The 27,037-nt window shown below is 37.9% G+C and overlaps 2 protein-coding genes across 2 annotated transcripts; one reads left to right on the forward strand and one right to left on the reverse strand.

The window, feature by feature from the left end:
- Window positions 1-272: 272 nt before the first annotated feature.
- Window positions 273-4,197, forward strand: zgc:194312 (uncharacterized protein LOC794943 homolog). The gene is made up of 2 exons (XM_052560835.1): window positions 273-1,408; window positions 3,130-4,197. Exons 1-2 carry the CDS (start codon window positions 492-494, stop codon window positions 3,188-3,190), a joined length of 978 nt encoding a protein of 325 aa, XP_052416795.1. The 5' UTR covers window positions 273-491; the 3' UTR covers window positions 3,191-4,197.
- Window positions 4,173-27,037, reverse strand: acadvl (acyl-CoA dehydrogenase very long chain). The gene is made up of 20 exons (XM_052560834.1): window positions 26,702-27,037; window positions 26,223-26,292; window positions 25,374-25,448; window positions 24,391-24,463; window positions 24,075-24,139; window positions 23,651-23,785; window positions 23,417-23,561; window positions 22,347-22,476; window positions 18,122-18,247; window positions 17,769-17,967; window positions 16,570-16,674; window positions 16,011-16,097; window positions 15,724-15,786; window positions 6,489-6,590; window positions 6,193-6,290; window positions 5,981-6,053; window positions 5,744-5,816; window positions 5,427-5,499; window positions 5,019-5,094; window positions 4,173-4,940 (listed from the first exon to the last, which is right to left on the reverse strand). The coding sequence occupies exons 1-20, from the start codon at window positions 26,773-26,775 to the stop codon at window positions 4,803-4,805; spliced, it is 1,980 nt and encodes a 659-aa protein (XP_052416794.1). The 5' UTR covers window positions 26,776-27,037; the 3' UTR covers window positions 4,173-4,802.

The raw sequence follows: 27,037 nt of genomic DNA on the forward strand, positions 1-27,037 counted from the left end.
CATGTACCATTACTGAAATAGTAGCCTATATGTAACCGCAATATAACCGCACTATATAGTATACTATAAGTATACCGCACTATAAGTTTGAAGTTAAATGGGTTTCAAGCAAATATTCAAAAAAATATCCAATATCTGGATCTGAATCTGTCTTCCATTATTTTATAAGACACCTTTCACGTTTCTCATGAAAATATGCTGCACACACAAAAGGCGCCGAAATGAACTCTCTCTCTCTCTCTCTCTCTCTCTCTCTCTCTCTCTCTCGAAAGGGAAGTTAATGTGAAGTTGACTTTCCATCACTAGGCTGACTCTAACGCGAGGACCGCAGGTGTGAACGAAAGGATCCACCAAACGAATTCACATGAACATTTTTGGAGAAACACTGACCACCGTCGAGCCAAATGAACCGTGCGCACCTGTTAAAAGCGTTTTGTTCTGGAATGTTTTGGTTCTACTCCTGTACGAGCGAGGCCTGAAGAAGCGCTAGGATGACAAATGCTACTACAGATGAGGCCAACTCGTATCCACACGTACGTGTTTGGGCAGCGGGAGTCTCTTTGATCATTTTGGCCTTTTTCAACTTGATCATCAACTGGACCATAGTGCGCGAGGAGCGCCTGCGGAGCCACGCGCGCTTCGTCCTCGTGTTCCACTTGTTGCTCTCCGCGCTGGTGTACTTCGCAGTAAGCTTTAGCTTTAACTTACAAAGCTACCTAAAGGCAGAGACCACGCCAAACATATGCATTGCGCTAATCAAAGGTCTGATGGCGAGCGGCTCCAATATCATCCTCACCATCACAGCGATGGCGCTGGACCGTTACTTCGCCATATGTTACCCGCTCCACTATAGTAAAATTTGTTTCAAACCCTGGCCGTGGCTCATCGGGATCCTAACATGGGGACTAGCGTCGATTATTCCTCTTACACTGTCGCCCAACATAAATGACACTGTGCCCTGTGGAAGGAAACCTCTGCAAGGCGGAGAAATGCACAAAATCGGTCTAATAACAATTTGCACGGTTCTTATCGTGTACAGCTATGTACGGATCTTATATGAGGGGCGTCGTCTGGGTGTGTTGAACCGGCGCAACCGAGCTGCGTGTAGGACTATCGCTCTCCACGGCACACAGCTCGCCGTCTACATTCTCCCCAATTTCGTACAGTTTTTGCTGTATCTTCTTCACAATTATGGGTCCATCTTTAGATCCACAAAAGACCTTTTTGCAGTCATAAGTTTTGTGTTCTTCAACCTGGGGCAGTGCATCGCTCCGATAGTATACGGACTGCGTAAAGAGGAACTGTTGGAACATCTTAATCACCGATTCCCGTGTTTATCCGTCCGGCTGAAGCGCATTTTGGAGTGGACTGTCAACATCACACACCCCAATCGCCGTCGCCAGCAAAGGTGAATACAGTAGCTACTACAATAATTGTTTACCGCCTACTCGTTCTTGCGAAGGCGCATTACGCATCGCAGTTCAGGTGCACATGCTACCCAAAAAAGCTCAAACTTGTAATAAGACTTTTTATATTGGTTTAAGACAAAAAAAGTTTGGCTTGTGCTTATGGTTTTACGTGGAGTTTGGTTTGGAGAATAATTACTTCTGTTGAATGGATTTTCACACACTCTTAAATATAAACGTGCCTTTTTATCATGCTTCTAGATCTTCTTGGCATAGAAGAGACATTTATTCCGCTGGTCTACTCTATATTACATTAACTGATTTAAAGAAGCTCCCCAATTTAAGTACCTTTTATAAAAAATAGATATGTACTCCTTCCCTGAAAATGAAACGCATCTGTTTCACACTCTTGCTCGTATTTTTGTATGACTCGTCCAAAGATTCCCCCTCTAATCAAAGTCAAAGCAAGCAGCTTTTCAGACAGGCCTTTTCAGGAACTATATTGTTCCAACTTAATTAAATATTATGAGATATAACAATTCATATATGTCCTGAATTTTCTGGTTAATATTCTACTGCACTTAAGTATCTAAAACAGGATATTTTCTGTCATTTCAAATGTTTGGGGGTGTGGCCAAATACGATATATTAATATAAATATATTCTAATATCAATATGGATATATAATAATAGTAATCATTTTCTGACTGGATATTGAAAGACAATATAATGCAAGAGGAAAAATATATTTGGATTCTATACTGTTTATTTTGCTTGGTCTCAGGAAAACTATTCCCGTCCATTAAGATAAATATTGTGACAGATGTCTGTGTGGGAGCCAAATATTCCCACATCAAAGTGAAAATAACTAAGTATTTAAAAACAATCAGTCATCGTTCATTTAGCCCACTCCATCTAAACTACAGTTCTAAAGTTTAGGGTCTTAAAAGGTTTTAATATTTTTAAAAGTCTCACCCAGGTTGCATTTAGTGATTTAAAAAAGCAGTAAAAATTGACACTAATAGTTTTCTATTTTAATATTTCTTATACATTCATTCCTGTGATTTTAAAGCTGAATTTTCAGCATCATTACTCCAGTCTTCAGTGTCACATGATCCTTCAGAAATAATACTATGCTGATTTGCTGCTTAAGAAATGTTTTTTTTTCTTTTGTGGAAACAGTAATGCACTACTTTTTAGGATTCTTTGATGATTAGAAGCATTTAAATGAATAAATGCTAATAATAATAATGCATAATTTATTTTTTTAAACAGGTATTTTGTGTGACTTCTAAATTTATTTTATTTTTTTCTATATAATTAATCTTACCCCAGTAGTGTAGACCTATGATAAAGATGTAGAAAGACGTCAATATTTGTTCAAGGGAACTGCATGGTGCCTACTCTCAATTATTTGGAGGTTTTGCCAAAAGCTAAAGCAGCATTTCACACTTTAGACCACAGACTCTCATTTGTCACGTTTTCAAACTTGAGCAACTACAAAAAAAAAAAAAAAGTATTCTCTACTCTGGTTCCACTCTACTAAACCAGATGAGCACCAGTTTGCACAAGCTGGGAGGCCATCTTAAATCAGCAAAAAGGCAGGTTTCTTTCTGCAGCCAGAAACACAAACAATGCTGAATAATTCTTGACAACCAAATTGCACGTGATGTGAAATCCATGCTGGAGATCTAAATAATCTAAGATACTGTGTTTATTTCAGGGAGAGGAGAATGACTTCAGAGACGTTATTATCAAGAGAGACCTCTCAGACGACTGTGTGACGACATCTTGGGATTAAGAGACAGACCTGATGAGGAATTCTCCAAAAGGATATTTACTTACCAAGACTGAGATTAACATGGAATCAAACGCTATGCAATCAATCTGATGTGTTGCCTATAAATTCAACACATTTTCTTCACTGAGAAAACAAAGTTGTGACTTTTAGAAAACTTTGATTTTTATTCTGCAAACCACGACTTCATTAAGTTGGAGTAAAATACAGCAGCTACACAGTGTTCAGGAATTACTTTTGCTGAAGACATACTCAACTGTGATTTTTATATTAACAATATTAACTGTTAATAATACTGGTGACTTAATGTCATGTGAACAAGTCACAACTAGGATGTGAATTCTTATTTTTCTAAAAGCTGTACCAATCTCTTCTTCAGTATCCTTTGTTTTGGCGAAACTTAACAGTATTTTGCAGTCATACATATAAGCTAATGACCCAAGTAAACCAACTAAAACTTCAGACTGTGAAACAGGTTTAATAAGATAATAATGTATGTGCAGTCAAACTGGTGACACTGGAAGATTTGTAGTATTTGATATGCTATGTTTGTAACCACAGCATCCTGAGTTGTCAAGACACACTGGCATAATAAGGTCACTAACGGTTTTTTTTTTGTTTTTACAATTTCCTGTAAACTGTCTCTTTACAAATATATTGCATTCAGAAACTAATGCACTGGTGAAAGGACAAAACTCATGATACAGGGAGATTTCGGATGTCGTTAAGCACTGCAACACAGAGCGAGTATTTATAATAACGTCAGGCTGGTGCAGCTGTATATTGTATGTTTGCTTTAGAAGTAATTACATGCCTAATGGGAGATGCCACAGAAAATGAAAGAAGAATAAATCATTTAAGATAAACGGTTTTACAAAAACATCCAAAGGGAGGATCGACCGTAGCATCTTCTTTGCAGGCATCATAGATCTGTGTAATCAAGCAGACGCTGATGTGGTATTGCCCAATTGTAATAAAGACCTTTTGTATTTATGTTGAGCATAATGTTATTTAGTACACAAGTCCCATTTAAAAAAAAGTAACCGAGACAAACAGCTTGTTCATGATATATAACCCAAACGAGTGTCTATTTTTAGTTATGAGAATAAACTTCTGGGTAACTCTGGACAAGACATTTCACATTAAAACCATGGGAACAGCTAACATTTAGGTTCAGTATGTGAAACCGCTAAAAATGTTGACCAACAATGACAAATTGAAAACATTTGCAAAATGCTAGCAGCTGGACCGGATATCGGGCTGAGGTTTGTTAACAAGTCTAAAGTGCTTCAGTGAGAGCTTTTAAACACTCTTTAAAACAGATCAGTTTTCATCACTGGTTAATAACAGGCTTGCTTAGATATACAAAAAAAGACTACATTTAGAAACGGACATAAATCCAATCCTCCAATGTACATCTAAATCTACACGTCCTATTTATTCATTTACATCATTTGATATGAAATCTTAAAGCACTGCTGTGGTCGTAGTGCTCATAAAGGATTGCAGCATTGAACAGTCTGGGTAAAGAGATATGGGCAGCTTTAACTGACTGGTTAGAAAAGAAATGGTTTGGTGATGGGAGGAAGAGCAGAGCTTTAAAAGCCCAGAGGATGAGGAGATACCACTCCTCCGTTTTCTACCACAGCAGCAGAAATTGCACGCAAGTTCTTGAAGATCTGCTTGGACGTCCCTGACCTGAGGAACGTGATGTCCTGCATGACTCTCTCATGGGCCTAAAGGAAAGGAATTGGCGATTAATGCTTAAAGATGAGATGGGGGGAGAAGTTTCAAAAGAAAACATGGACACTGACCTCAGTACACCAAGTTTCACACAGCATCTTCTCATGCTGAGCAGAAGAGTGACCTTGGCTGAGAGACCGGGACGCTCTGAGAAACACACATAGAGATGATCTCTCCTTTAATTAGACGATTATCAACTTTATTTCCAGTAATGCATGGGCATACAGTAAAACACACTTGTATGTTAAATCGCAGACGCTGATTTGTATGTTTTCATAAGGAAATCTGAGCTTACTGTCCCAAGTTAGCAGCACAGATGACTTTATTACTCAACAGATTTCCTTTACAAGCTGCACGATTTGAGGTAACCTTTGTGTCTGCAGCACTAACTGTGTCAAAGTTTCACACTTGGGGTGTTAAAGCCTTAGCACGAGCAGCTTTAAAGGTTGTATACATATTAATGCTTTAAAAAAACGCACCTGGACAAGACCACGACCATGGCATACAGATCAATGGCACAGTCTGCAACTCGCTTCAGAACAAACTGTTCATCTGAAAAGACACATGTACAGAATCACTCAATGATCACAATGAGAAAAGTTCAAGTCACACAGTCAAATGGGCACCTGACAAAAGCTTCCGTAACAGTATTTAGCTGTGAATATATAAAGTGAAAGACGAACTAACATGCACAGCACAAAAAAAGTCTATGGCAAATTGCCAATGCAGACTGAAGCAAATCATATAATCTAACAAAGATCTTTCAGCAGCAGCACAATGTAAATGCATTACTCACCAATGATTCTCTTTCCATGTTTTAGAAGAAGCTCTTCAATAACCGCTCCAAATTGCTCAATAGCTTTAACAGTCTTTTTAAGAAGAGAGAGGAAATACTCTATCAGGCCTGTGATCTCTATGTCTCATTAAGGCTTTGGTATTATTGATGGTTTCCTTGGTTGGTTTTGTTTTAATACAGCATTGGCTGAACATTGTTTCAGTGTTGTACGAGCACTATGGCTTTGCTTTAATTTACCAGTTCTCCACTGTGGTTAAGCTCTGGATGGACTGTTCCTTGCAATGTTAGTCCTGTCCCCAAGCCTGCCTTCCTGTCAGAGATGGAGAGATAAAGACCGACATATTGCAGGTTCATCAAGTTGATGCAAAGAACATGACATTGCAAAACCAACATTGCAAAACACGACAAAATGTTTTGCAAGAGTGTTTTTAGAGATATGAAGGTCTAACCTCTTGGCTCGCTTGGTGATTTCACTCGCCAACACTCCAGCATTACCAAGAGGGTTCTTCAGAGCTTTCTGCAAGCTCTTCAGCTGAGTGCCTGCATTCTACCCAACAGAACACACATTTGAAAATGTAATTTACATTTGTATTAACAACACGTTCATTCGCAAACTTCAATACCAATTTTTAGCAGTGCCAGATGTCAACAACCACACGTGATGTGAGCTTTAGGTGGTTTTGCAGAACAGGATGCTGTAAAGCAGGCAGTTATGTTCTCAGCAGTATTTTCTTTCCCCTTTTACCTGGAAGCCGTTGAGCGCTACGAACAGTCGCAGGATGTCATTGGTACCCTCAAAGATTCTGAAGATTCGCAGGTCCCTCAATACCCTTTCCACACCAGCATCCTGCATCAATAACATGTTGAACAGAGAATGATGTTAAAGTGGCAAAAAAATAATCAATTTATTCTTTTAGTTCAGCTTAAGTTATTAAATACCAGAGTACATGATGGAAGTAATGTTCTAAAATCTTTATAATGAAAAAAGTGACGAACACACACACACACACACACACACACACACACACACACACACACACACACACTCCTGTGATGACAAATGGAAATTTTCATTAGCCATTACTCCAGGCTATATTGTCAATATTGCTGTTTTTTTTTTTTTTTTTTTTAAATCAAAGTTATTGCTGCATTATATTCTTGTGGGAACCATGAAATACTACCAGTCTTAAATTTGGTTAAATAAGAAAAATAACACTTTTATACAGCAAGGACACATTAAATTGTTTCAAAGCGACAGTAAAAGCATTTATACTGCTACAAACGACTTATATTTCAAATAAATGGTGTTCTTTTGAACTTCATATTTATCAAATAATTCTAAAAATTGCATCATGACTTCTACAACGGTTTTCAGCTTTAATTAGAACCATTATTAATAAATGAGCACAAACCGTCATTGTTAATAATAATCAGCATTTCATGTGACACTGATTACTGAAGTAGGAATTAAATTACATTTTAAAATTTATTTAAATAGAAAATTGTGTGCATCTATGTGTGTCTTTTATAGGCAAAACATAAAAAAGTGTGTGTGTGTACTTGCACTATGCTACATTGTGGTACCCAAATGTCTCCACAAGGATAATAAAACCTTAATTTTTTTACATTGTGGGGAGCAACCTTGCAGTGCCCATGAGGGGATACAATTATTTAAAAAAAGTAAATATTTAGTAAAAATATGTTTATCTGAAAGTGTAACAATCCAAAAACATCACGTCGGTGACCAACAAATTGGTATATCGCTTTGATAGACCAATCTTTGCTTAGTTGGGGACACTTCATTTACAATGATTTCAATGACTTCATTGCAAAAAATTGCACAGATACTATTTAAACTGAACTGAGATTATGACATCACTGAATTTAATGATGAACTGCCTTTAACTGTCATTCTGCATTATTGACACACTCTTTCCCTAATTAATGTTGTTCAGTTGCTTTCTTGTTTAAAGCGCTTTATAAATAAAGGTGACTTGACTTGTAAATTAAACGAGCCAATGCAAAGCATCGACATCGGCTGTCAAAAATCATCGGTCAACCACTAATTGAAACCCTCTTGGCAAATGGGGAAACACAGGCTCTAAGGCTCTACAGTGGACTTTACACATATGGGATCTTCTTATGTCTCACATATGGAACCCAGCCTTCTACCGGTTCTCAAGGATACAGCGAGTGAAGGGCTTACACCGGATGCTCTGCCACGTCTGGCTGCCGAGGGGATGGAGGAGCTCGACAGGGTCTACGATATAGACTCTCTGGAGTGGTTTTATTAAGCCGACATTAGCCGTGGCCTCTCAGTGCCAATACATATTTCAGGTGAGAACATGGGAGGATACCAGGTCCACACAAAGGCTACAGATCTAGTGAACGTGTTGGGGGTCACCCAGCTCGCAGCTCTACAAATATCTGTCACGCCGTGCTTAAAGTAAAAAAAAAAAAAAAAAATGTCCAAAAATAGTTTAACTTTTGCCGCTGCGCTCTGAAATACTGCACTAAACCCGGCAGCACATTCTGTGTGAAAGGCCCATCAATTGTCAGTTTTTCAGTAACTTTTATGGATTTTTACAAGGCATGTGACAATGTGATGACTTCATCTTCCCAAATCAGTAATGAGTATAATTTATAAATATGCTGCGGTCAACAACAAAAAGTACTGATGACTTCCTGTAGGGTTTCTATCAAAATAAAGCTCCATCAACATTCATAAATGTTAGTATAATAATTTTAATGTCATTCTGATAAATAAAATGAAGACGACAATAATGATAATAATTACAACAGCTCTATTAATAAATGTATTATAACATTCACACATTGTGTTCAAATTGGGATCTGTGATATTTTCTAATGTTTCACAATAATTCCCTTCTGCTCAGCAAGGCTGCATTCATTTACATAACTGATTCAAGAATGTGTCCTCAAAATATTATTTTAAAACTTAAATGGTTAAATGGTGCTCTGTTGGTGTAATGTCACTAAAATGTTAAAAAATGTTCAGTGTCAAGTATTTTTAAATTGTTGTTTTGTATTGGTGAGTTTAAAAAAAATTCATTCCATATAGTGTCCATTTCATTTATTTAACATTTAATATTGGAGGCATTCAAGTTATGAGATTTATTTAAGTAACACAATAGTTACTGTCTCTGGTAATTGGTTACATTTATATTGATGTAACTCTGTTACAATTTGTGAGAAGTAACTATAATTACTTTTTTACAGTAACTTTCCCAGCACTGGTTACTACTATTGCACTTTATAATAATGCTGCTGCCACCTTATGACAATAGATTTACACTTTGATTTAGGTAGTCTGAAATCAATAACAGTAGCTCACTGGAAAATGATGGAAATGCCCTTCATTGTGTTTGCACTAATAAATGCTGATGCCTGAAAGTTCCATATTTTTTTTGTATATCATCATAAATATCATTAATCGCAAACATTCTTGAAATATCATGATATAATTTTGAGGCTACATCGCCAACCCCTATTCCCAGTTACCCAACAGGCTAAGGTGCGTAGAGCACCAAGTCCCTGTACTCACAAAACTGATGCTCGACTATGACTATGCTAGTATATGCCAATCGTCGAGATAGTTGAGGATGCAAACACCCTACTCTCTTGAGGGGAACAAGAGCCACCTCTGCGACTTTCATGAAAACATGGGGTGACAGGGACAGCCTGAAAAACAGGACCTAATTCTGTTTAGCATGTCCTTTGAATGCAAACCACAGGAATGGTCTGTGGCACGGATGGATTGACACATGAAAGTATGCGTCCTTCAGGTCGATCGCTGCAAATCCATCTCGGGCACGGAGGCACCCAAAGACACGTTTATGCGTCAACATTTACATTTATGCATTTAGCAGACGCTTTTATACAAAGTGACTTAGAGTGCATTCTATATATAGACTACACATTATTTTTATAAGTATGTGTGTCCCCTGGGAATTGAACCAACAGCTTTTTGCACTTCTAATGCAATGCTCTACCACTGAGCCACAGGAACACAACAGGAACCTTAAATAGGGGGAAGTCTTAGGGCTAGTCGTGGCCTAATGGTTAGAGAGTCAGACTCGCAATCGAAGGGTTGGGAGTTCGAGTCTCAGGCCGGCAGGAATTGTAGGTGGGGGGAGTGCATGTACAGTTCTCTCTCCACCTTCAATACCATGACTTAGGTGCCCTTGAGCAAGGCACCAAACCCTCAACTGCTCCCCGGGCGCCGCAGCATAAATGGCTGCCCACTGCTCCGGGTGTGTGTGTGTGTGTTCACTGCTGTGTGTGTGCTATTTGGATGGGTTAAAAGCAAATCACGAATTCTGAGTATGGGTCACCATACATGGCCATATGTCACTTTCACTTTCACTAAATCGTACTCTGCTCAATACGATTGGCCTTAACCCACCAATTATCTTGGGTACAATGAAGTAAGGGCTCTAAAACTGAATTGCATAGCCAAGGTTGATGGTCTGCAGAAGACAGCGAGGCTGGGCAGCGCTAGCCAGGCACCCAGATACCATGTAAGTGGGACCAGAGGAACCACCGTCGTACCGGCAGTGGGGCAGAGAGGTGAAACGCTGGAACCCAACTTGGGTGGCTTGTGGGTGGACTGGAGATGGGGCAATTCTTACCTTGTTCCAAAGGTTGGCAGAGAGTCGGCAGAGGCCGTTGTTGATGCTTTTGAACCACCCGCTGCTAACTCCTGGGACCCAGAGATAGTGAAAACTGCTCTTCTCTTTGGGTACCGCAAGCAGCAGGGTAAAACAGAACAAAAGATTCTCTACCATGCACTCCACCAGGGGATGGAATGGTGCTTTCACCATCTCCTAAAGAGCAGAGTTGGCGTTCCTGGCCCACAAGTGTGGATGTCGCATGACCCAGGAAAAGGTCAAGGTCAGACAAGTTCAGTGGTGATTCGGAGCCCTTTCAGAACTTCCGGATCATGACCACCCTTGTGCAGGTCCTTCAGTGCCTTGGCCTGGTGCACCTGCAGTAACACCATTGTGTGTGAGGCGGAAGCAGCTTCCCCGCAAGCCACATATGCACTGCCAGATAGACCAGATAAATGCCTACAGGCCCGTGAAGGGAGTAACGGGTCTCCCCGCTAGGAGGAGGCAGCCTTAGCACACAATCACATTGCAACCATACGCTCCACTAAATACACCTTAACTGCACCACCGTCGAGGGTGGTGAGGAAGGAGGAACCAGCAGGCCAGTTTCTTGCAGTAAAGGTGCCATCCAAGACCTGGTGAGTTCCTCATGCACTTACGGGAAGAAAGGCAGATGGAACATGAGTCATCCACTAAAGGCCCCTCAATATCACCTCACCTTATAGCAATAGCCAACAATACATTGTATGGGTAGCAATTAGCAAATTGCATGTGCTGAAGTTGAGTAGCAAAAATGTCCACAGAGATCTCACAAAAGCTAAAGAGAATAAATATTGTATTACTTTAGAATGGCTAAGGCTATTTGTATGAAAATTTCTAAGACATTTAAAGTTCCAAGATGCACAGTTCTCAGCCTTATTTCTTAGCTTAAAGTGTGTTGTAACAGAAAACCTTTGAGGGTGTTGATGAAAAAGCACAATATCATAAAATGTTTAATCAGAGCAACTGAAAAAATCTGCAATGTTAAGCCAAAGACTTGCAAGATGACCCGATGAAAGGAGGAAAACCATTTAAATGCAGCATGTAAGAAGAACACTAGACAATAATGGCCTACATGTTGAGACATCTCAATGAATACCACTCTTGATCAAGATGAACAAAAGGCAGACTTGAACTTGATAAAATTCATTTGTGTAGATGTGTGGAGCTCTGGAGGAAAGTTTTATGGAGTGATGTGACTAAACTGGAACTTTTGGACCCATGGATCAGCGGTATGTCTGCTGCAAAATAGGCAAAGCTCATAAGCAGAAGAACACCATCTCCATCATCAAACTTGGAGGTGGATCAGTCCTGTTATGGGGTTCTTAACTGTAGCAGGAAGTGGAAATCATGACTGTATGAAGGACATTATGGATTCTTTGAAGTATCAAGCCATTTTGACAAGAATTGTGATGCCTTTGGTGCAAAGACTGAAGCTGATGATGAATGGACTTAACTGCAGGACAGTCACCCCAAAGTACACATCCAAATCTACTTCTGTTTGGTTCAGGGATCAGTCATATAATGTTCTTGAGTGGCCTGTTCAGTCTCCATAATTTAATTCTCATTGAAAATATCTGGTTTAATTTAAAGAAAGCAGTGGTGAATGTGAAAACCAAAGATTATCAGTGATCTGGAAGCTTTTTCAGGCAATGAATGGGCCAAGACTGTAGTAAAGAGGTGACAGAAGCTAAGCACTTACAGACATCATTTATTGGTGATTTTAAAGAATAAAAGATTCTGAACAAAAAAATTGAGTTTTGGGCGATTGGATAATTTTTAACAAAATGATTCATCAGTGTTCCATTCTCAGAATCACTCAAAATGCCTTGCAGGTCAAAGGGGTTTAACAATTTTGATTGCAACTGTATGTATGTATGTATGTATGTATGTATGTATGTATGCATGCATGCATGTATATAACTAAAATAAGTGAATTATATTATCACACTTATTATTATTATTTTCAATATAGTTATATTTAATGGGTCACAATAATGGGACCAATCCTTTTATGAGAACCAGTGAAAAACTTATGTACACCCCTGAATATAGCACAAAAACAAGTGGATATGAGAGACTTTTTTTATCTAACTGATGAGTAGCCCACAAAATACAGATTAGGAGGAACTGATGAATCTCTTCTCTAGAAATTTCCACAACAGTTTACCGTGTTTAGTGGATAGAGGCTGAATCTGTACATTTTGCATACGCAATATGTTCAGAATGGGGAAACTACTTCAGTTTTACAGCAGCACAAGTGTGGCATTTCAACTGACATAAGAAAACAAAAGCAAAACAATACGACACAACGCAGCCACACAGTCAACATGTAGACATGACCTACATTCAGCAAAGGCCGATTTTATCTGCGTATGGTTTTGTGTTGTGGCGTGAAAGGTTAGCACAGCCGTGTCCCCCCTTGCTAACCAATCACACTGTTGCAGAGGACTTCCTTTGCAAGACACCTCCAGTTTTTCCACCACCCCGGGACAAAACATTTGGGCCTTGAGTGGGTGATTGCCCACAAAGTAGGCGTTTATGAATGTTCACACTTTGAGTCACAATGCAGATTCTACAATGTTGCAATGCTATTGCGCCAAAATTAGACTTCCACCCTGACAGAGTCTGGTTTCTGAAAAAGCTGACAACAAAAAAGCTTTCAATATTTATGTTTGGCACTGTTATATTCAATAGACAATATAATAAATGCAACGTACCTCGATCTAAAAGAGGAGAATCATGCAAACCAGAAACGGTCCAAAAATGTCTGAATTGTTGAAAGTTTACTTATTCTTAAGATGTTGATGAGTTTGAGATTCAGAACATATTTTAACACATTTTGCATTACATCACTTTCTTACCAATGAATCCTCTGCAGTGACCAGGTGTTTTCAGAATGAGAGCTAATAAAAGCATTACATAAATCCACACAACTCCGGTCCATCAATTATTGTTTTGTGAAATGAGAAGCTGCATGTTTGTAAGAAACAAATCCTTTATTAAAATGGCTCTCTTAAAACCATAAATTCTGGTCAAAATAGGAGTAAATAATCTATAACCCTTTTATCCTCTCACATCAAAATCCACAAACATATTTGTTTAGAAATGTTTTGGACTGCTTTAGCTTATAAATGGTGCATGATCTGTGCATTATTTCTCTCCTGATTCAGACAAGACAACTTTTTCACCAGAGAAAACTATTTTATGGCTAGTGGACTTTCATGTCAAGTTTCATGTTAAAAATTTCTTTATACTTATGGATTATTGTGATGTTTTTATCAGCTGTTTGTCTCATTCTGATGGCACCCATTCACTGCAGAGGATCCATTGGTGAGTGAGTGTTTGCAATGCTAAATTTATCCAAAATCTGTTTATATTAAAGGGACTTTACATTTACATTTAGCAGACGCTTTTATCCAAAGTGACATACAAATGAGGACAATGGAAGCCATCAAAAACAACAAAAGAGCAATGATATACAAGTGCTATAGCAAGTCTCAGTTATCTTATACAAAAATATTAGAAAGGTAATAATTAGAATAGTGAGTGCTAAAGTTAGAGGGTCAAATAAAGATGGAAGAGATGTGTTTTAAGCCGATTCTTGAAGATGACTAAGGACTTAGCTGCTCGGATTGAATTGGGCAGGTCATTCCACTAGAAAGGAACATTTAATTTAAAAGTCCATAAAAGTGACTTTGTACTTCTTTGGGATGGCACAATCAAGTGACGTTCACTTGCAGAACGCAAGCTTCTAGAGGGCACATAAGTCTGAAGTAATGAATTTAGGTAAAGAGGGAATTTTATGCGAGCAGCTACTGGTAGCCAGTGCAAATTGATAAACAGGGGTGTGACATGTATTCTTTTCGGCTCATTAAAAAAAATTATCTTGTTGCCGCGTTCTGGATTAATTGTAAAGGTTTGATGGAACTGGCTGGAAGACCTGCCAAGAGAGCATTGCAATAGTCCAGCCTGGACAAAACAAGAGCTTGAACAAGGAGTTGTGCAGCATGTTCTGAAAGAAAGGACCTGATATTCTTAATGTTGAATAAACAAATCTGCAGGACCGGACAGTTTTAGCAATGTGGTCTGAGAAAGTTAGCTGATCATCAATCATAACTCCAAGGTTTCTGGCTATTTTTGAAGGAGTTATGGTTGATGTGCCTAACTTGATGGTGACATTGTGATGAAACGATGGTTTTGCTGAAACCACAAGCAGTTTTGTCTTGGCAAGGTTAAGTTGAAGGAGAAGGTCTTTCATCCAGTAAGAAATGTCTGTTAGACAAGCTGAGATGCAAGCAGCTACGGTCAGATCATCAGGATGGAATGAGAGGTAGAGCTGAGTGTCACCAGCATAGCAGCGGTACCTGCTAAAGAACCTAACGGTCCCATGTAGACAGAGAAGAAAAGTGGTCCAAGAACTGAGCCCTGAGGCACCCCAGTAGTTAGATGTTGTGACTTGGACACCTCTCCAAGATACTTTAAAGGACCTATCTGATTGGTAAGACTCAAACCACTGGAGTGTGGTTCCTGAGATGCCCTTTGTCAGTAGGGTTGACAGAAGGATCTGGTTGTTAACAGTGTCAAAAACAGCGGACAGATCAAGCAAGATAAGTATTGAAGATTTGGATTCCGCTCTCTTCAACAACTGAGAGCAAGGCAGTCTCAGGTCAGTGTCCACTTCTGAAGCCAGATTGGTTGCGGCCAAGGAGGTTGTTGTGTGTGAGAAAGGCAGAGACTTGGTTGAACACAGCTTGTTCAAGTGTTTTTGCAATAAAAGGAAGAAGGGAAACTGGTCTGTAGTTCTCTAAAAGAGATGGGCTGAGGGTGGGTTTCTTAAGGAGTGGAGTTGTATGAGCCATTCTAAATGATGAGGGAAAAACACCAGTGTGGAGGGATATGTTAATGATGTGAGTGAGTACAGGTATAACTGCATGAGAAATGCCTTAAAGGAGATGAGATGGAATAGGATCAAGTGGACAAGTAGTAGGATGATTAGAAAGGATGAGTTTGGAGACGTCTGCCTCAGAGAGTGAAGATAAGGATGTGAATGAGTGTATGTTTGCTGGTGAGATGTGCTTGGCGGATTGTGGTGTGGAAAATTGTGCACTGATGTTTTTAATTTTATTAATGAAAAACATGGCAAAGTCATCAGCGATCAGATATGAAGCAGGAGGGGGACTTTCTGTAAAGATGCTTTTGGAACGATGTATACTGTGAAAAGGGCAATACAAATAAATTTGACTTGATTTAAACATCACAAAATACATTTTAATATCCAGTCACAATACAATCAACATACACACTGACCTTCATGAACCCCATTCCACCCATAACTTGAATGCATTCATCGGTCACCAACCAAGCTGCTTCCTAAAGGAAAATCCAGCGATATGGTGAATTTGCAATATATTATTTAGACATCACATCAGGAGAGAAAGATGTTTGTACAGCACTTTGGGTGTACAGCAATACATAATAAAGCGCTATAATATAAATGCCTCATTTATTTCATAAAAATGTCTAAATAATTCCCAAATATGTATGTGGAATTAAAAACTAGTCTAACTGGGTTATAAAATATGTTAAACACTTACAGAAGCAAAGATTTTACTAATGGCCGCTTCAATCTGGAACTCTGTGGCTCCGCTGTCCATGTTCCCACTAACCATGTAAGCCATGGACTAAGTCGATGGAGAAAACATGAAAGAAGGGGAAAAAGAACACACTAGTAAAAATGCTGAGAACAAACAAACTGCTTAAAGAAATGGAAAACATGGAAACACAACAGATGATAAATAGAATGTGTATTTTTAGACTTTAACCACACGTGACCCACTCAAATCACTCAGAAATTAGGGGGAAGATTCCACTTCCTCTAAGTCATATGGAAGTAAGAAATTCATGGACTGAGCTCTGCAAGTGTACACTGCTAAAACGCTGATATCTGCAAAGTCCATAAAAAGCACATTGACAATTAGAGATGCTCCGCATTTGAAATGTGTAATTTTGCTTAATGTATAGTATCAAACAAAAGCAGTATTTACTTGACTCAATAAATACATGACATACAGTTAGTAGGCAGTATTTGACTCTCAAATGTCCTTGTTCCATGAGGGGAAAGTAAAGATGTGACGAAGCAGTAGGTAAGCTCACCTCTGTCACATACTGAAGCATTGCCATTCTGGCCATCTTTTCCTGAATGGCACCATAGTTGTGAATCTTGTTGCCAAACTGAGTCCGGTTAGCAGCATGGTCAACCTGTGTGAGAAGAGAAAATTAAGAGATCATTTAGCTAACCGATGAACTCAGAGTTCTCAAAATAAAATAAAAAGTTAGGTTTATAGCTTGAAAAAAAGATTTAGCTGAACCCGCACATGCAAAAAATGCTCTTGTATTCAACTTAATCCTAAAATTAGATGGAATTATTGCAGTAATGAAATACACCTAAATGCACTTATGATACATAAACCTGAGTGGAATTTTCATTTGGCAGTTAAAAAAAAATTCTATATGCAAATATGTGGAAGGACATACAGTATATATCAAATGACATCATGGTACGGTTTTCAGCATATGCATGCCCAAATGCATGCTTTCTTTTTATGACTTGACACAGGTTCAATCTAAACTTAAAACAAACTAGTAACTGAAAACCCACGGGGCAAGTGTACTGCAGTGAATAAGGTCTACGCTTAGTTTCCGCTTTCAAAAGTTCCTGGTCTGAGACAGATACACAAACACAGAGAAAAACACAGATGCCTGTGGTAAGAGCATGCACCGAGGCTGTTGAGAAATCTCCCCCCCCCCCTCCGCTGTAGCCCACAATCACTCAGCAGCTGCACATTTCATGAGAGCGTATTGCTATAAGTGCACAAGCATCAATTTATTTTTAGCAACCCAAAATTTGCACATTTAAGAACTGCTTTCATTTCAGCAGAAATTTCATTAGTTTTTCTGTATTTACAGTGCCTTCAAGCTGTATTTTATAATTTTTTCAAGAACTCGTAACTCTCACAGCTTTTAAAAATCAGTCAACTATGATGAGCATCGAAAGAAAAATATGCGGGAAAATTGCGGTGAGGCATGTGCCATTGCAAGCTCCGATGTCACGCAGCACAGGGACAGTGCAGTGCGTGCCGAGGAATTTCCCTGCATATTAAGCAGAGGAAGTGAGGATGATAGGGGTGTCAGCGGGTGGGAGGATGTGGCCTAACAAAACAGCATACTAGACAAACTAAATATGAGAAGAGGAATCGAAAAAGAAAGCGAGAAAAACATTGTTCAGCATTATACACTCAAAGAGACAAACAGGACAAACATCTGATAACATGCACTTTAACACACATGCGCACCGCTTTGGCGATGACACCCTTCATGGTGCCAGAGAGGGCAGCAGCCATGCCGAATCGGCCATTATTGAGGATGTTCATGGCCACTTTGAATCCACCTCCAACCTCTCCCAGCACACACTCCGCAGGGACACGCACGTTCTCAAAATACACTTCTGCCGTGTTGGATGCTTTAATGCCCATCTTCTTCTCAGGAGGACCACTGAGAGACAGAAAGAGAAAAAATGAATTTAAAAAGAACAACAGATAAAGAGACAATCAAGAAGATGATGACAGACAGGGTAAATGATCAGCGAAAATGATGACTCAAAAGATTACTGATCAGAATCAGATCACGAGGCAAAAGAAGCACTAACTGTGTGACTCCGCCGAAGCTCCTCTCCACAATAAATGCTGTAATTTTGTCCTTCATCTCTCCGGTCTTTTCATCTTTCATGGGAGTCTTTGCAAACACAGTGAAGATCTCAGCAATCCCTCCATTACTAAGAGAGAGGAGGCAAAGAACCTGATTATTATTTATAATGCAATACGATGGAGTTTTCAGCTTTTTTCAGGCCAAGGATCTGCTTGTGGATAGAAAGATGGAGAAGGAACCACCTGTTACTTATTGTTAGAAAGTGTTGCATTTTACACACCAGTTCACACCTAGGACGCAAACTAAAACAATACCTATAAAGCTTGAATTCTCTTTTTAATTCTATGACAATGGGAAAGTCCACATCACAGCTATAACAATAACATCACAGAGGAATGATTTCACTAGAATCACTTTCAGGAATTTTCCAGCTGATGAATGACAGAATTCACACAACTTTTAACAGCTTGAGTTTTTAAAACAGTAGATGACAAATGGCAGTACATGGTTATAATAAAAACATCAACATTGTGTGTTGGTTAGGATGCGAAAATAATCATCACTATAATTATCTTCATAGTTATGAGTCTTTGTGTGAACAGGCCTTAAGCCTGCACTATAATAACACACAAACAGTACTATTTTAATGTATTTACTTTAAAGAGCCACACAGATGGGAAATCAAAAATTACCTGTATTACAGTGTGTGATGTAGCTGTCCATCAGTGTAAACAATGTGCAAAGTAATTAAACCCAAAAGTACACGATTTATAAAGTTATTGGCTTCTAAAGTAAGGAGTCGACTCTGAATCGCTGAAACGAGTCGTTATAGATTTCAAATCTTTTGCCCATCTCTATGTACGTCACTAGGAGCACTTTGCATAATAATATCCGCCTACAGTGTTGGGAGAAACAAATCTCTGACCTGCCCCCCGCCCCCCACACACAGACGCTCTGGTTGGTGTGAGAGCATCATGTCGAGGAGACGGTGTGTTTTTAATTGTAAAGGCAAGTTTGTTTTATTTTCACTGACAAAGAATGAAGATCAGAAGAACCAATGGCTAAAATTCATTTTTACCACAATACCAGAGCAGTACAACAAATCCCTTTTGTTGTGTTCACAACATTTCACTGATGACTGCTTTTCTAATCTCTGTGAGTTCAAGGTGGGATTTTTAAAGCGTTTGGCCATAAAAGAGGGTTCATTACCAACTTTATTTAGACCAACAAGCATCTCCGAATCACAACGCGAAGTATGATTATGAAGTTATGTGTTTGTTTTCTCCCGAGCGTCTTATCAGTATGTCAAGACCTCTGGAGTCGATTAACGGATACGTGTTATGAGTCATTTCCCACTGATAACACAATTCCCACACAATTACACTTTCAGTTTTAGTCATACAGATAAGAGCAATACATCAATCGAATCTGTAAAGGCTGCAGACATAACTTTGTGCACTTATAAAATAAAGATAACAAACAAGGTGTGCTCTCTGCAGCCTTTATCTGCGCTGATCTTCATTTACAAACACGTCATTAAAAAAAGAATAAAATAAGAAGTGTAACTCCGTGAATACTCAACGAAGAGACATGAGAGAGATATCTATAGAAAGCTTGACTAGTCTACTTTTAAACTAAACAAGTGCTGCCGAAAAACACATATTCTGTGATAAAGTAATCCATATGAAAACAAGGTGATGTCCAATCTTTCACGTCTCCCTTCATTATACCTAATGTGACCACACCCCCGCGCTGAACGCGCTATTCAGATTCAAACTGAAGCGCTCGGCTTGAATACACACACACAGAAGAAAAAGCAGCGAGACTGTTCAAGTTTTTTTATTTTACTGTTTGCTTTGCAATGAGAGGAAGACATAATTCACCCCAAAAAGATGCTAACGCATTGTTTACCGTGGAGGTGTGTGCAGAACAACCAATCAAACCTGACTATGTTCGTTGACCAATCAGAACACAGTATGCTACCGAAAGGTGGGGTTTAAGGAAACTGAATCTTTTGAACAGCTTCGTGCGAACCGTTTGGGGATCTCTGAGAATTGAGGTAATTTTAAAATGATATTTTGACAAAATGACAATGTTTTTTTTTTAAACCTGTTGTACAGGACTTATAAACAGTGATAGGAGGCTTAGAATTTTCATCTTACTGGCTCTTTAATATTACTCTTACATAAATAATGAGGACTTATTATTACTTGTACATTTTAATTTTAATTGTGAGAGGCTCAATTTAAACATTTAACTGAACTTCAACTTCTTGACTTTAACTTTGGTTGAAGTAACCATAATACTGTATTTTTGTTTTTGCAAAACACGTTAACATTTATTTTCCATTTTTTTTATTACTTTGAAATCAAATAATAGTTAAATCTATTTCAAACCCATTCAATGTAACAACTTACTTGATTTTTACATTGTCTAAAGCAAATGCGAGTGGCACTTCCTCATTTCGTGGTCTAAAGTGACCAGACACCTGCAATTTTATTTCCTTTTTTTCCCTCTCACAAAAATAAATAAAAATAAATAAATATATACATACAGTACAGACCAAAGGTTTGGACACACCTTCTCATTCAAAGAGTTGTCTTTATTTTCATGATTATGAAAATTGTAGATTCACACTGAAGTTATATATATATATATATATATATATATAATTAATGCAGCATTTCAGTATTTCATAAATTAGAGATAATGCATTTAAAATAAAAATTTTGAAGTCAGATTAGTGTCATCTGTTAAGAAAAACATCTGCAATTCCATGGTTTAGCCACTAGATTCCTATATAGCTCTATATAAAAGACATAAATTCTCTAGTTGTTTTTTATAAAGTTGAAGATTTTAATATATATTTAGATATTCTCAAAGACTACTTTTGGTAAATGTTTATATATATATATATATATATATATATATATATATATATATATATATATATATATATATATATATATAAACATTTACCAAAAGTAGTCTTTGCTGCTGCTGTCCACTTTGTATTTGAATTACTGCTTTTATTTTACATATTTGCTGTGTTACAATCTCATCTGTTCATAGGTAGGTATGTGTGTGTGTGTGTGTGTGTGTGTGCGCGAGTATACGTGTGTGACTGGATGTGTTGGTTTTGCACTCTTGATGTTTCACCCCTCCACTGCGGTGTATTTTTTTCTGCATTGTGGCACATTTGTAGATTTCCAAACCTCTTAGTACATTTTCTACATCTCAGTAGATTTCGATATCAATATTTGACACAAATGTTTCCAACAAGACAATATTTTCTGATTTATATTTGACACACTGAACGCACTGAATTTATAGACATCTACAAACACAAAATTTGGCTTTCCTTAAGTAGTACCTATTCAGTTATATCAATGTCCAATTTAGCATATCCTCTGCCGCAGCAGAAAAACCAAGGAACGAAGTGGGCTGAAAGCATATTATTGCTATGTGCATTATCCTATTTGTCAGGTTCGATGGTCTATAAAAAAAAAAAAAAAGACTGGTATTGTTAAAAAAAAAAAAGGTGTTAAAAATGTGGCTTTCACATTGGCAGTATGCCATATTTCAAGGCCTTAGGTCTCTTTAACGCACATTCTGTGGAAACCACTGTGAAATGGGCTGATAATAGTTGGCTCAGTTTGGATTGTCCTATTTGCTAAGTATAATGGTTTCTCGTGCACACATAAAAGTCACACACCTCATCAAGCTGCACAGTTTGATTGTATCAAGGCATGCATGGCAATGTCAGAGGTTTAGAAAATCCCTCTAGCCTTCAGTATGAGCAATAAGAAACAAAATGCTGAGCTCCACTAAGTACAACAGCTCTTCACACTACTAAACTTAGTATATTTAGTCACTCATATGCATTTATGAGTTGCCAAAATGCAATGTGTAAATTCTCTAGTTGTTAGACTTCAGTGAAGAGCACACATGAAAGATACAGATATCTTTGATACAGAAATCACATCGTCATAACAAGATAACAGAACCCCACACAAGTACACAATCGGCTCACTGATCAGAAACACTATTCTGAATGACTGTACAGCTGAGACGGGCTATTAACAGTAATATGGCATCATCCAGCTGGACATGGACAGGCCATGTGTATTCATGATGCCCCCTAGTGGCAGCCAAATAGGTGAACATCCTTGCCACCTAAACTGTGGGGGTTTGTGTGTATTTGTTACGAGTAAGATCACACACACCTGATCCAGATCTTGCTTCCATTCATGGTGTAGTACTGGCCGCAGGGGGAACGAACTGCACTGGTTTTAATGGAGGCTGCATCAGAACCACTGGCTGGTTCAGTAAGACAGAAGGCGGCAACGTGCTCTCCTGCCAGAAACGAGCAAGACAAAGAGTTATTCTTTAATAAACATAAACAATATTAAAGGGATAGTTGAAAATTCTGGCAAATTCATCTACTTACCCTCAAATTGTTCCAAACCTGAACATAGGAGATATTTTAAAGAACGCGGGTAAACAGTTTCTGGTCCCCAATGACTTTCATAGTTTTTTTTTTACACCACACGCAAGTCAGTGGGGACCAGCAACTGTTTGGTTACCCACAGTCTTAAAAACATCTTCTTTCATGTTCAACAGAAGAAACTCGTAGATCACATGATTTAGAGCAACCCGAGGGTGAGTAAATGATGGCAGAATATTTCTTTTGGGGTGAACCATCTTGAACCATACCATTATGAGTTGTCACCCATTATGGGGTTTTCAATGTCAGATTCTTACCATTTTTTGATTTGGTCTGCTAATCTTAAATGTTTGGTCACAATATTTGAATATTTGTAAAAAGTGTAGTTACTGTGCACTTCATTAAGTTTAGTCTAGTTTGCATTCGTTTTCATATTAATATAATAGTCGGTTTGGTGTGCATTGACATTTAACTTTTTTTTTTTTTTTTTATAATTAAAGAATATTTCTCATGCTATATGCATAATTTGTTTATAATGCCTTAAAACATAAATGCATTTTATGAAGTGTATTCAAACTGCTTGGTTAACCGTTAGCTACTACAATAATTACTTGTAAGCCAATATTTCACAATCATGACAGCCATTGCATTTGGAAGATTTGTGGCCGACTTTGTGTGTAAATAAGTAAATGTATCTTTCTAAAATACGGGACGAAAAACTAACAAATAAATTCAAGTAAGCAATACTGACAGTATAAGAACTCATTAAAAAAATTCATTTATATGTAAAGTTTAAGTCACACAGCTAAACATTGCAGCAGTTGTTGTGTGTGATCTTCACTCACTCACCAGTGGCCAGCTTTGGAAGGTACTTCTCTTTCTGCTGGGGGTTACCAAAAAGCAGGATGCCTTTGAAGCCAATGGACTGATGGGCACCAAGAGTGATGCCCACACCCAGATCATGCATCCCGACAATCTCCACCAGCCTGGCGTACTGTAAACATGCATACATTTAATGTCTATCTCTAGATTTCTACCTCCTACCCAAATAAATGAAACATGAGAATGGATCAGTGGTCTTACCTGTGTGTTGGTGAGGCCTACACCACCAAGATCCGCAGGCACCTGAAGACCAAAAGCTCCCATCTCCTTCAGGCCTTCCATTGTGTGCTCCTCCACTTTCTCCAGAGCATCGTTCTTCATGGGGTCATTCACTTCCTGGAAACACAGAAGGGCACATTGCACAGAAAATGAAAAAACAGTTACTATAGTGGATCAACACATGTCAGCTGCGAGCTACAGTTTTAACATTTAACATTTCTTTAGTGTAAAGGAAGATTGTATCAATATTGTTTTGTCCTCTTATGGGACACTTCCTCAAGTTTAATTCTGAGCTTAATTTTCTCACATTCGTCCATGACCCACTGTTTTCAAATATTTAGGGAAATCAGTCTTTAAAAGCAAAATTATTCATTCTAAAACAGAAGTGTAGGTGCATTAAACTTACCTCAAAAAACTTACTGCATGGCCCAACCAACTCCTTCAGAAACTGTGACTGCTCTTCATTGAGCACTACATCAAAGTATGTAAAAAATATTCAGGGAATAAAAACAGTAAACACACACTGAGCAACACTGAAGTGTGAGGATAATGCCTAACAACACTACAACAAAACCCAATACTATAACATTTAAAAACAAAAATCAGTCTAAAATCAACCTCTACAGTTTTTAAAATATAACATCCGGTGATATTATAAAATAACACCGGACCATATCAAAGCAATGATATGAAAAAATACTTTAGCATGGGTCTTTGCTCACCTGAGGGAAAGGGGAACACCTGAGAAGTGCTGATTTGCCCTTTGAAAATGTTCACAGCGAAGGACTTTGACTCCTGAGGGGAAACAGTTACGAGTGTCTTATAGTAAAATAACAATACGGTCTCTTTATGTGACTCTGGACCACAAAACCAGTCTTAAGTGTCAATTTTTCCAAAATTTAATTTATACATCAGCTGAAAGCTGAACAAATAAGCTTTACATTGATGTTAGTTTAGGACAATAATTGGCCAAGATACAACTATTAGAAAAAAATATATATATAAAAAATAAAAAAGATTAGATAAAAATAATAAAAATAATCTAAATACTGAAAAAATGCCTTTGAAGTTTTCCAAATGAATTCTTAGCAATGCATATTACTAATAAAAAATTAAGTTTTGTTATATTTACGGTAAGACATTTACAAAATATGTCCATGGAACATGATCTTTACTTAATATCCTTATGATTTTTGGCATAAAAGGAAAATCTATAATTTTTATCCATTCAATGTTTTTTTGGCTATTGCTACAAATACACCCCAGTGACTTAAATATATATATATATATATATATTTTAAATTAAATTAAATTCAAAATTAAATTATTTTTTAATTAAATTTAATTAAAATTAAATTAATGCATTTAGCAGACGCTTTTATCCAAAGTGACTTACAGTGCATTCAGGCTATCAATTTTTACCTGTCATGTGTTCCCGGGGAATCGAACCCCCAACCTGTGCAATGCTCTACCAATTCAGGAACACTTAAGACTTAACACTTAAGGAACACTTAACAGACTTAAGACTGGTTTTGTGGTCAAGGGTCACATATTATAAAATATCAAAAAGTGTGCATCTTATTTGTCTTAAGATAAGAGAGTTAAAATAACTCAGAATGAAAAAGTAGCATTTGTCGTTAATCACAAGATCTGCCTCTCAAATCACTGCACAATGTGTCTGAATCCAGCACATAAACTCACGCACCGCATTGGCCGCTTTATCGACCTTCTCAGCTGTCATGGTGGCGTCACTGCCAACTACATTCTTGTCCAGAACAGCCTTGGTTAATATAACAACAGAAAGTTACTGGTTTGTTTAGATGCATGCAACAAAACTACACAGAAATCTACAGTACAATGCATTTTCTCAGTACTGAATATCCATTATGCTAACATTGCTTATGACTTATTTTGTTAGTTTAAATAAAAGAAAATCTAAAATAATGAACTAGATGAATGTTGAATGAAGGTTTTCACTTTTGGTATAGCCAGTGCTTTCTAAGATATTCTGCTTGGTGGGTTCAAGTACAACGTAACAAAGTGACATACTGTAAAGATTTTCATGGCTTGGCATTGTGACAAAAAAAGATGCCAAGTAGAGCAAAGACTTAGATTATAAAACCCTCCATTATAAACCTTCCCTCCCTCATACAAACAAATAATCTCCCAATACATAACCCATGATGAATCAACCATAATAACATTTTTATATTTTCCATTCCAAATATTTTATTCTGACAGTCAGAGCATCTGATTTCTGTGTAGGTCAACCACAACATTTACATAACACGTACAACATGGCGTAACGCCTACTGCCAAGCTCCTGTGTGTCATGTGAACTTGGACTTGACCTTTACTCCAGATTCATATTAATGGGTGTCTGAGCACAAACACCTGTTTTTTTTTCCACAGTGCGTGACCGGATTGGCTACAGCATGATCAGTTGTGTCAGTTCTGGTCACAAAGTACTTGAACTGACTCTGTGACATAGCCAAGGTATAAAAAACAATATGGAAATTAATAGATTATATTGATGCACAGCAATATGTCTCACCTCTGCGGCCTGGCTCGCATAAAAACGAGCATTTTGCACTGTCACAATAGATCCAGTTTGGCGATGCATTCTGATAAAAGAAAAGAGAAAGTCAGAAAAAAATTATTTAATTGATATAACAGTCATATATTGTCTTTACCTCTTCTGCATGTTTCATATTAATAGATCTAAATTCGATTCAGTTGTGGTTATAGTATTTTTAGGGACGCCTACGCTAACTGACATCATCATGTGTGTTAATTTCACAATTGTTTTCCGGAATACTTCATTCAGATTGGTCAGTGACGTCATCCTGCGGGCAAACTGCCCCTTTGAACTATAATAGAGAACATTATAGAGAGAAAAAAGCTCAATCGGGGATCAATTTCAAGTTATTTTAGCTTCTGTATATTCCATTTTTTCTTGGAATCGAATCTAATAACTAACGATTACTAATTACTAATGAGAATAAGCTCAACCTGAATTAAAACGAGTCTCACCGTGTGATCGCTGGCTGTAGACGGAGGACAGAGTTGCATATCGCAGGACTTTGAGTAACTTTACGCAGCAACATAATTACGATTAGGCCGAGATTCTCTTCTTTCTTGCTGAGCGTTGTTTATCTCAAGTGTCAAGTTTTGCCTATGGATAAAGGACAAATGGAAAAAGTTACAAAATGCCGGCTAAAGGTAAACGAGTTCTGGACTGAATGTGCTACAGTGCAGCAGGAGCTGTTTTATTTCGCCCTTGACCGTTGTAGCAGTCGATTTTGTTCCCCTCGGAATGTATGTTTCCCTTACGCAAACATACTACAATTTTTGCGTAGTTGCCGAGTT

The sequence above is a fragment of the Carassius gibelio genome, chromosome B7 (genome assembly GCF_023724105.1).
Source record: "Carassius gibelio isolate Cgi1373 ecotype wild population from Czech Republic chromosome B7, carGib1.2-hapl.c, whole genome shotgun sequence".
NCBI classification, from domain to species: Eukaryota; Metazoa; Chordata; class Actinopteri; order Cypriniformes; family Cyprinidae; genus Carassius; species Carassius gibelio.